General features: G+C 46.7%; 1 protein-coding gene across 1 annotated transcript in view; it reads left to right on the forward strand.

Annotated features, from left to right (window-relative positions):
* Nucleotides 1-12,040, forward strand: part of LOC142092440 (protein dispatched homolog 3) — a 149,796-nt gene that overhangs the window by 108,772 nt on the left and 28,984 nt on the right. The window contains exon 6 of the mRNA XM_075172487.1: nucleotides 11,108-11,175. Coding sequence (XP_075028588.1) covers nucleotides 11,108-11,175 — 68 coding nt within the window. The remainder of the gene's footprint in view (nucleotides 1-11,107; nucleotides 11,176-12,040) is intronic.

Below are 12,040 nucleotides of genomic sequence, written 5' to 3' on the forward strand. Positions count from 1 at the left end.
AGTTTCTAGCACTCCCTTGTGTGTCCCCTGTGATACCACAGAACAGGCTATCTCTTTAAATGATTGATTTCACACAGATTTAGTTGAGTTCATTCATCTTGATGCAGCTTTACCAGGGTGAATTTTCTCTGAGGTCTAGCCTTACTTATGCCTTTTCGAAGGGCTGGATCCTGCCTCCTTTCCTCTTGCAGAGGAGTACCTTATTTCACGAAGAGCTCTGCTGCATTCAGTGAGACTGTTTAAAGAGTAAGGTGTTGTGGTGCCTGTGACTCAGACTAATGCAAGTCAATTTAAAGGACAGATTAAGCACAGTATGAGTATGGATTGCAGTGTCTGGCCCTTAATGAATAATTCAGGAACATGGAGGAGATAGTGTATGAGTTAAGTGCTTAATCCAGCTCTAGGTGAAGTCAGCAAGAGACTTTCCATTGACCCCGGTCCAGAATATGTTTCAGCATGAGCTTAACTGTGAGTTTGTAAGTCATCCCATTGATGGCAGTGTGCTTCAGGCATGAGCTACCACTGTCTGAATTAGCACCCAGTAGAATATTATTTACGATCCTCTTGCCTGTCATACTGTCATGAACTGTCCTTTGCAGCACCATGAGAGAAGTTTTCTGAGGTCTCAGCATTGCTATTGAGTCATGCTTTTGTAGTACTGAAAAACAGAAAAGATTAATAACTGGAGAGCCACACCATTAACGGGAGAAAATACAGACACAAAGTTTGGCAAAACAAGCTACAAAGATTTAATTTTGGTTGCTTAGAGCTGGGGATGATGCCCTCTTTGTGCAAGAACAAGGCACTTTCATGTCATATGGATTTCACCAGAACTGGACACTCAGCACTTCACAGCTCAGGAGTCCACTTGTGTCTATTCCTGCCAGTGGCTGAGTGCGATCCGCCTTCATGGGGGTAGATTGAACCCCCAGGCACTGGAACTTCTCCTGGGAGACCCATTGTGGTGGGGATGGCAGAGCAGCTCTCTTCTGCTGATGGGAAGCAGAGGATGCTCTGCACCCGCAGCTCTTGTTTTGTGCTGCGGGTCTGCACTAACTGTGGGAATCTTGTCCCTCCAGCTGGCCCAGAGGGATTTGCTTTCCCATAAAGGTACAGTTCAGTGCTAGTCATAAGCAGTGCTGATTTTTTGATGACAGCAGCATCATTGACTTGGAGGGGCAGAGCGTCTCCTCTTTCTTGTACTCTGGAAGTATAAAACTTCCAGTGAAACCTGTGCCCTTGCTCTCAGCCTGCAGACCCTGGCAGTGCAGCAGGCTTTGCCCATCCGTGGGGAGGCAAGCATGCCCATTGCAGAGCAGGGCACCCCAGACATAGGCTGTCTCCTGCACTGAAATTGGGGTTTCACAGATACCTGACCCTTTTTCCTGTTTTGAGTTATCTCTGCTTTCTGGGAGAAGACGTTTGTAGAACAAGGCTGGGATACTTTCCCTGCCATCTGCCTTAAGGCAGCAGGCTTGAAAGTTGGCACAGTTAATTCCTGATCTTTGCCAAGCTCTGTTAATAGAGAACAACTCCTCCTGAATAGAAGGCTGTTCATGTTACATAAATAGTGGAGAAGGGGGAAAGGCCAATGTGTTTGCAGGGGGTGAAAGACATACTGGCAGTTGTCTGGTTCTTAAACTGCTGTTGGTATTGACTCTCTGCTTCTTTATGGGGGAGAGTCAGAGGTGAGAATCATTTATTTTCTGCCTGGACTTCAGGATGTGGATGCTATTGCTTCTGGGGCCTGGTTCTGCAGCTGCGATCTCACTCACTCTGTGTAAATGCAGTCACGTCAGTGAAGTCACTTTGGATTTATTACTGGGAATGTGAGCTCAGGATCTACCTGCTAAGATGACTACATGGACGAGCTTGTACGAGCTTCACGGCACCCTGTCTGATGCTGCCACAGATTTTCTGCCCATCTTTTGCATAGCAGTAATTTCTTTGACTTGAACACAGAGTAGGGTTCTAGGAGATCTCTAGTTTTACTCTGAGCTCATTTGGCTGTCTGATGTTGGGCTAGCAAGTCACAGAGTCTCTGTTTCTTTATCTGTATGTGGTGATATATATTTAATAAATAATAATAACACCCTGCATTAAATTGGCACTTTCATTTCCAGGATCATTTGGCTCAATACATTGTTTCTTTCACAGTCTATCTACAAAAATGTATCATAGGAGCCCTGTTTTCCCCCTGCCTTCCCATGTTCTTAACGGATTTGTGTGTTTGCAGACCAATAGCAGAGAAAGAAATTCCCGTGTTAGCATCACAGGCTTCTGCTGGGTATTAACTTCTTTCTGCTTTATGATATTGAGCATGGGAGGATCTGGGGCATCTGGTAATCAAAGCAGAGGATTGGGAAGAGTTGGGTCCTGTTGTTGCTCTGCCACAGATCTTGTGATTTTGAGCAGATCTGGAAGGTCGCTGTAGGAAAAAAGACTGGGTTTTGGATGCCTCAGTTTCTGGGCACCCAGTTTGTGTCACTGTTAACTGGACTTGTAGGTACCACTGCTGCTCCCCAAACTGCAACTAAACCCAGAGTCCACTTAACGCTATTAGTTGTAACATGCACTGGTGAAGCTACGCCTGGAATACTGTGTTCAGTTTTGGGCCCCTCACTACAAGAAGGACACTGAGGTGCTGGAGCATGTCCAGAGAAGGGCAACGAAACTGGTGAAGGGCCTGGAGCACAAGTCTGATGAGAGGCAGTTGAGGGAACTGGGGTTGTTTAGCCTGGAGAAGAGGAGGCTGAGGGGAGACCTCATCGCGCTCTACAACTACCTGAAAGGAGGTTGTAGCGAGGTGGGGGTTGGTCTCTTCTGCCAAGTAACAAGTGATAGACGAGAGGAAACGGCCTCGAGTTGCACCAGGGGAGGTTTAGGTTGGATATTAGGAAAAATTTCTTCACCGAAAGGGTTGTCAAGCATTGGAACAGGCTGCCCAGGGAAGTGGTTGAGTCACCATCCCTGGAGGTATTTAAAAGACGTGTAGACGTGGTGCTTAGGGACATGGTTTAGTGGTGGAGTTGGCAGTGCTAGGTTAACGGTTGGACTTGATGATCTTAAAGGTCTTTTCCAACCTAAATGATTCTATGATTCTGTTCTAGTTAGCTTCTATTAAAGTCAGCAAAAGTAATGGCTGAATTCCAGCAGAGCTGAAGCTAGACTGTGGAGCCTTGTTTAATTCATTTGTAATCTTGCGTGTAATCCGACCTATTTCCCTAGAGGAATAAGGGAATTGGATCTGGTAGGTGTTTGCAGAGGGTTTATGTGGTCTGTGATAGAAGCTGATATGATGCACAAATGCAAAGTGTTCTTTGCTCTTAGGGGGATGTGCTATATGTTGACTTGTTTCTTGGCTCTGTTTTACACCCAGGAGCTGAGAATGAATTGCTTTTGAGTGCTGTATTAAGGTCTGTGGAGACAATTTTGGGAAAAAAAAAAATCCTAATCCTTTCTGCTGCTTGGGGAACTGCTGAACATGCAGCACACTTGATTCCCTGAATCAAATAATTTGTCTTTTTCTTCCTCCTTTTAACAAGGCAAATGAATTCCTGAAGAAGATGAGGCTGCAAACTCAGATTTGAACTAGAGCCCAAAGGGGCATTTTAAATGTGTCTGAGAAAAGCCCAAAGCAACCCTGGCTCCTGCTTGTAAATCAAACCTGACCAAATCCTCTGTCTTCATATTTCCTCTGCCACCTCTTTCCTTCCACGTCCTCCCTCCTACTTGCTCTCCAGCTAACAACTCATGCGCCAAGTTTAATCTCCAAGCCAATTTTTATGGCTGAGTTGAAATGGAAAGGTGGACAGGCCCACAAGAGCATGAAAGTGACTCAATAAAACAGTGGGCTCCTTTTAAACTGAGGGCTGTGAGTCTGGACAATATAGACAACAGCTTGTTTTGAAAGCTAAATCTATTTTGCTGGAAAGCTTGGGCTGGTTCTTGAACCATGCAGAAAGCTGCTCCTTCTGGTGCTTCCTGCCCACAGTTGCAATTTCCAGATTCCAGGCCTGCAAGCTGTGGTTCTTCAGGACCCACTGAGCACTTGTCAGTGCCTTGGACTCGCCTGAGTGTCAAATCTATAGACATGCTTTTAAATGGAGTGTCTCAGAATCTGATGTATATGCTTCGAGCCATTTTTTTCCACATCCAAACTGAATTTTACTTCCAAGGCCACCCCTTCTCTTTCTCCCAATCCTAACCCTTGCATCTCAGCTCTGTCACTTCACATGGGGGTCTTTGAGACATGCAACAACTGGACAACTGAGCTGTGGTCTTTGGTGTTCTTTGGTCCCTTTCATTTTTGTCACTGATGTCAATACTTGTGCACAGAGCATGGTAGAAATGCCGCAGCATCATAGGGAGCTATAACATGCCAGCCTATGACAACTGGAAACAAGATATATCAGCAGGTAAATGTTTCATCCCTTGTGGCAATGCTTAAGCTGAAGAAAAGAAGCTTCATTCCTGTAAATCTGCTACATGGAACCAATTCCTTGGTGGAAGTTACCTCACACTAACTGCAGAGTTCATAGCATAGGTTTCTGTGTAAGTGGTACAGTAAAGCATTTGACCTTATTTAGGTTCCAATAACAGAGAGCTATACTGTAAGTAGCAGAGACAGATTAAGTTAAGACTGTGATGACATTTCTTTTACAGACTTCTTGCTGTTTCTTGTATTTCTCCTGTATTTCTGATGTGTTGTGGGGGAGATCATTCCTTCTGGATCCCAATCTTGGCACACATGCGACCAAATTCATTCCTGCATGTACACCACCTGCCTACGTTCCCATCTATTCGGCTATGTTGCAGATCCTGGTACTGTTTGCATTTCCATTCCTCTGGCTGATTTGGGGAGTGCCTGCAGTGAGTTTGCTCCCTTACTCAGCCACCTGGGCCTGGTTTCCAGAGGGCCAGACACAGTTCCCGTTCAGCATAGGGCAGTGGAGTAAGTCCCTTTGAAAATCAGTTTACAAATGTCTGTGCAAGAATAGCCTGTTTGCTTGTGGAGGGGGATCCCAGGAGGTTTTGGGACAAAGCATGTTGTGAAAGGATGGAAGATGGGGTCTCAGACTCCAGAATATGAGAACCGTTCAGAAGCAGACGATGTGATTTGCCCCAGGAAAGCTAGAAACACTAACAGCAGAGCCACGAATCTTCCCTTCACTTTTGTTTGTGTTCTAACTGCAGGACTTGGTACTGCAGTTAGCCCAAGTAGCATCTCAGCCTGTGAATGCCTGGCTGGGAAGTGTGGGATGCGGTAAGGAACTGGGAACCATTGCCTGAAATGCCTTGACCCTTTGCCAGATGGCAGTCCCTTGGTATCCCTTGGGTTGGATGATTGCCATTCACAAGCTCCTGAGCTCCTGCAGCTTGCGTGGCTGATAATCTCTGAATCTCTGGTGGTAGAAGGGGAATAGGGACAAGGGTGGTGTGTGCCTCTTACTGAACTGCTCCTGTGCTAGGCTTAGATCATGGTCCTCTGGATCTGTGCTGGAAGAGAGAAGAGAGGAGAGAGAGAAGGGACGCTGCTGCTGTCTCAGCTCAGTCCCGGTGGCCTAAATCTGTATCCTATAGACATGGCTTCACTGGGAGCTTCTGGGAGCTGCTGCCAGCAACATTTCCCTCCCTTGCCCAGGGACTAACAGGAACCAGCTCTTAGTGGCTCTTGTCTGTATTAGGACGCATCCTGGACTCTCCCTGAGATTAATGTGTCATTAAAGCCTGTTGGCTTATTCTGAGACCCTGCCCACTCCTCTGCTAACAGTCTGCAGGACTGTGCTCATTGAGCTGTGGTAACATTTAATGTGAGTTTCTGCATGGTTGGTGCGGCTGGCAGTAAGCTTTAAGTCCTTGTACTGGCAGGGGATCTGCTGACGTGCTGTTCAGGCACTGAGGCATCTTGTCTCGTCTCCACACCCTCCCCTTCCCCTCAGGAAGTTTTCCTTCTGTTCTGAAAAACCTTGTGTTCACCCAGGTTCTGCTCTGGAGCAGTCAGCTGTGGCACTAGAGACTCTCCAGCCTCTGGGTTTTACACCTCTGCTTCCAGATTTCTCACTGATCCTGGGAACATGAAAAAGCAGTGCTAATTAATCTAATTCCAGAAGCACCAGGTTTTCATGGGAGAAGAGCAGCTAGCTGCGTATGTTTCAGGGAGAGAGAAGTGTGGGAGGTAAGAAAGACATACCTGCTCAGATCCCACTTTATAGGCTGCTGAGAGCCACTTAGCTACAAGCTACTTTGTGACTCCCTCCTGATCCAGTAGTAAGTTTTCCATGGGTGACAATAGAGCATGGTTTGCTGCAGTTATTCCCACTCAGCTCTAGGGACTGTCAGGATGAATTCTCCTCAAAAATTCAGGCCGTCACGTTCTCAGAAATAAGAGGCCATGTCTATGCCACAGATGAGCTCAGCTCATGAAGCTGGAATGGTGCATGGAGCTGGAATGGTGCATGGATGACCTTGGGTACGTCTTCTGCTCCCTCATTTATGAGAGAACTACAGCATCACCCGGTCCTCTTTCATACTGGTATGTGGAAAGCGCTGCTGAAGAACTGAGTATGACTGAAATGCCGTGGGAGCTATGTCCCCACCACAGATTGCAGTCCTTACAGCCTTCCTGTTGTGAATCTGGCATTTTCTGATGTCAGTAAATTATAGCAGCAAAAAGGCAAGACCTTTAGATCCATGACGGTGAGGCTAGGTAGCATCTGGAGTAAGACACTCTGACCCATATGACTCCAACACATGTGCAGATGGGACTTTCTACCTGCACCTCCTTTTCCTGGAAGGTCAGAGCATGGTGAGCAGAGCTGGCTGAATACAGGCACCTCGGGCGAAGGGGATTACTCGCAACATTTCCTTTTAACTTTAATTGTACTTTTTATGTTGGAGTGGCAAGAAGTGGAGACGAAATAGCTGCCTGTGCTGTGGTTGGCAAGAAGGACTGGCAGCATAGGTTGGCATTCCTGCGTTACCTTTCATATTGTTGCACCCAGAACCACAACCAGCAAAGTCCCCTCAGCACAAACTGCCACTTAGGCGAGAAAGCAGCTCACATGCACGGTGAGGAGGAAATTGCCCTCCTCCTTCTCAGTAATGAACTAGGAGCTTATGGGGAGACTCTGGAGAGGGGCCTTTAGGAGAGGGTGTTTTGATTAGTCCCAGAAGCACAGTGTGCACACAAGCAGGCTATTGCTGGGGAGCTGCAGATGGAGGAGAGTGCACAGCCAGCCCTTGTCTTCATACTTCTTCCTGCTGCAAGGAGCAGGTGTGGGGAGCAGGGTCAGAGCTGGGAATCATGCAGCTGAGCCTAGAGTGGTATCCGTGCCCACAGTGACGTAAACCGGGGAGCCTGAGCACAGGCTGGAATAATAAATGACTGGCAGGGGCTGACAGCAAGACTTGGCTTTCCTTTTCAGGGTGACAGTGGTGTGGGAAGCTTGAGTTTGTCTATAAAAGAGCAGCACACAAGCTTTGGGGATGACTTTATTCCAGGGGCTTAGGAATTGGTGAATCTTCTCTGCGGTCTGAGATTCGTTCCTGGAGTGAATGACACTTCTTGGGATAATAATACAAGGCCCTGGTTTGTGGCAGCCATCTGTATTTAATGACCTGTAAAGGCTTTGCTATGAACCCAGGTGCTCAGGGGTAGACACTGCTGAGTGGAAATCCACACACCTTTAACAAGCTTGTTATCTTGGGCCCCTGGTAGGTGGGATACAGGGTGCTTTTGAAGTCTGTGTCAAGGCACCCAAAGGCACACAGCTGATCCAGAAGCAAACCCTTTACTTAGCAACAGCAAGTGGATGGGGCTCAGACAAAATCTAAGTAATTTTTGTAGTGGCTAGGTAAGTCATTTCTGAAGCATATCAGAGTCTCAGCTTGCTTGGCGCCTGTATGCAGAAACGTGTAGGTGCCACATGCCTGAGTGACAGCGGGGCCTTATCATTAACACAAGCAAGTAACTCAAGTGGTAAACATGGCGCAAGACTGCAAGGCATGTTTCGTGAGATTATAACCGAGGAGCTGTCTTCCAACACCCACAATCATTAGTTACAGTAACCAGGAGCAAATTACTGTATCAGGAAATTAATTTCTTTGGCAATGACATGCATGTTAGCAAAGTTCTTGTGTAGATTTACCTCTGCAGCAATCCTGGGATGGCAGGGCACCAAACATGCATGGTTTGATGCCAACAAATCCTGGTGACCTTTCTCTTTGAAAAGTGCCAGTGTCAGGACTTTGAAGCAAGTATTTTGGGGCAATTTATTGTGTCCTTTTGGATTTTTTTTAAATCTGTCAGGATACAGATTCTTCCTGGAATCACTTAGGAAGTAGCACCCTCACAGCTGGTACCTGCTGGAGCCGTGGTGGGGCTGCCTCAATTTCCCAGACTGGTGCCATATGAAGGCCTCCTCTGATCCAAGGCTGTGGGATCACTCTTTTTCCTAATTAAGGAAACATTCAGGAAAAGTGTTGTGTTAAAGTAGGAAACTCAGATGGCTGAGCCTAGTTCTTATTTGCAAGCATATTACTCCTAGCAAAACACAGTAGAGCTGCCGATTTCTGAAAGCAACAAACAAAAGCAAAAGCTTTTGCTGTACATCTTTGTGTGGATCACTGCTGTAAGGTTACCTAGTCCTTCTGTCCACTTTCTTCTTGGCCTGTTCTGTGTGCAGGTATGGCTTCTCACATAGCATAGCTTGATGTTGCAGCTCAAATTATGCTCACAGAACAGAGCGGAGTTTGCAGTTTGTTGCATACAGCCCCCATTTGTGCTGTTCTGTGCACTCTAAGAAATTGGGTATCTTGTGTGTCTTAAACTAGGCACCCAAAATAAGTGTCTATTTTTTCCTTCTGATCTGAGCTCCCGCATCTGTCGGATGCGGACTACACCACCCCCTCCTTCTCAGAGTGCTAGGAGAAGGTTCAGTTCAGTCATGTTTGTTCAGCCCTCAGACTCTGTCATGACAGGCAGTGTTGAAAAGCTCATGAGAAAATTAATAATTCTGCCAGGCCTGAGCAGCGTGCAGGAAGTGAGGCGTGAGACCACATGCTGAACAATGAGGAGAGAACAAGGTAGGGAATAGCTGCTGGGTTCAGGGAGCATCATCCATCGCATGCACTGGTGGAGGCCAGAGTCCTTGCCTTTGTACACTGGGCTTGGAAGAAAAACTGCACTGCGAAGCATTTACAGGAGGGGGGCAAATTAAGGATGCTGTGTCAGCCCTGAATTTGGCATTTCCTGACTGGTGAGTGCTTGACTTTGCAGCTAATCTTTCCATGCTGTTTTTGGCATGCAATCATGAGTAGATCTAATCAGTGCTTGTCAGACACCTGGAATAGCAGGCAGGTGCAGCAGGAGATCCTCGATGTCATAGGCTGAGAGTGCTCCAACCAGCCTTTGTCCATTCTGAAAGCAGGTCGATAGATCTGACTGGTTCCTTCCATTTCCAGCTGGTCTTATCTTACACCTTACACACAGGTGTAAAAGTGCCTGTAAGGGGAAAGAAGGGTAGGACAGTCAGCAGTGAAAGAGGACTCCTCCGTTAGGAGTGAGTGTGCATGCATGTACTTGATTTCATAAAGCTTGGGAGATCAGACAATCCTCCATCCTGTATACAGCCCTATCTATTTTCTTGCCTCCGTGGGTAAGTGGAATTGCAGACGACAGAGCTTTAAATATATATATATATATATATATTTTTAAAATTATTTTGTTGAACTTTTTTCCCAGCAAGCACATATTTACATCATTGTGCTGCAATTCCAACAGCACTGTGCTGCTGGAGCGTTTTGATGTCATTCTGATCTGCAAAGTGCCTGGGGTCTGGCAATGTTTTTGTGCATCTTTCCAAAAAAGGATTTAAAGCAAGTGGGAAGGGAAATGCAAAGGGCCCAGAAAGAAAACAGATTAAAGCCTTGTTTCTGCATTGTGCTGTACAGCTGGGAAAGTAGACCTGCTTGATTAATAATGGTGGAGCCAGCCCAGCCAGCAGTTTAAATCAGTGACATTAAGCACCATGTGCATCTCTGGGTTTATATTCCACTGAAATACATTCTGGGTTGTATCTTCAAGCATGGGTTCTGGTCAATGGCTGAATTAAGCCAGTGTTTTGGGAAGAATTTCAGGAGATTCAGGGTCAGGTGCCCAGTCTGAGGTTTCCTGGGCCTGCTTTGCTTTTCCAGGAGTGCAGCACCTCTGAAAGTCAGACCTCCAATTAGGGGCCCAGAAATTCTATCTAATTCCTTCTTTCATTTTTCCCACTCGTGAAAGGTAGTAAAACTTGTCTGCACTGGCAAAGGGCAGCACACGGCTTACTCCATGCACTCAGTTACAGCGGTGTTGATAAAGGGAGAGCAGGGACCTGAGAAAGCCCTTCTTGGTTGTTTTTTAAAATGATACTTCTAACCCGGTCTCAGTGATTCAAGTGCAGAGCAAAACTCTGGTCCTGAGTGTCAGGGTCACTGTGGAGCCCTGCTTTAGAGGGGGTAGACATTAATGATGCCTGCCAGTTGTTTTACACAGCCAGAGCTGTGTACAGTGTTCTTCAGCGTAACGGGGCCTGGGAGGCACCATGTCCATCCCTGCTATCGACTCTGCATCGTTACAGAGGTGGCTTCTTGCAGGAGCTGGATGCTCTTAGAATGATTTTGCAAGCACAAAGCCCATTTCTCTTCCTCTTAGAGGAACTTTATATAGCTAACAAAGAGGCCTAAAGCTGCCTTTGGTAGCAACTCCAAGACTTTTCAGGAATACAAATAGGACCGCAAAACTGCAAGCTCTGCTCCGAGAGCTTTGCCCATGGGAGAAACAAATGTGAAGTTTAATTATTTTGTCGATAGGAATCTTCCATATTACAGAAATTGTCTTTCCCTCCCCTTCTAGCCTTGTGCTTTCTTTCCTTTTATCTTTCTAGCTTGCTGATGCACAAGGCTTCCTTTCTGCTGTAAGAAGGAACAACTGAGTAATTGAAATGAACACTAGTGAGGATTTTTTAATCTGAAAGTCAGCATTAATTAGTCAGGTCGAGTGTAATTAGCTTCCTCATCTGTCACTGCCTCTCCCCAACTTGTCAATGACTTTCTTCTATCCTAGATTTCACCGAAAAGAACGAACTCTGTCACATGGGAGCTGCATCAGTGTTTTTCCTGCCTGGGGTGCAAGTGAGTGACAATACCTGCAGGGCTATTGGGGTCTGAGCTGGATCCCACCTGCTGCAGTCAAGGGCAAAACTCTTGCTGATCTTAAGGTCTCCTAGGTTTGGCTTTGTCCCTTCTTTTCTGCTGTGTATCAGGCTTACAGGAGTCATAATTATTCCTACCCTGTGCTCCATAGCCCTGTAGTGCTTTAAATGCTTAATTCATTACTCAGGGCAGACTGGTAAGTTACAGCAAGACATGGAGGATGCCCAGGTTAAATTGCTGAATGGGGCTGCAGATATCAAGGGGCTTGGATGCCCAGTCTGCCAGTCAGTGGTTCATCTGTGACAGTCATCCAGGGGGGAAAGGGGTGAGCCTCTTCCATTGGGCTCTGGTATCATTCATGGCTGTGGTGCTGAGGTTCAGCTGCAGGTTGTCTGGTGTGCAGGGCTGGGGAGGTGGCTCAGATCTGATGTGAGGTAGCCTCTAGGCTCCTCTAGACAGAAGTGCCCATTGACACTGAAAAAATAGCCTTGGCAAGGAGACCTTCCTTGTCTTCCCCCCAGTCATGTCTCCACACTGCTGCTATGGCCATGAAGAGGCAAATCTGATCATCAGCTGGATCCTGGTATTATTGGTACCTTCCATAAAGCTGTGTGTCTTTGTACCAGCACAGGGTTGGAAGATGTGAGTCTCTTCATGGCCACATGTCTCTCTGCTGTGATGGATTTTCTGAACTCACATCTTCAGATCAGGAAGGATCTTCATCCTGGGAGGATGCTGAAACTGCCTGGCATCTGAAGGCTGAATGTGAAGGGAGGAGGGTTTTTTATGTACTGTACTACAGACTCCTCCTTTCCTTCCCCTCTTGAATCCCCCTCCTACCCTC

Source organism: Calonectris borealis, chromosome 23 (genome assembly GCF_964195595.1).
Source record: "Calonectris borealis chromosome 23, bCalBor7.hap1.2, whole genome shotgun sequence".
NCBI lineage: Eukaryota > Metazoa > Chordata > Aves > Procellariiformes > Procellariidae > Calonectris > Calonectris borealis.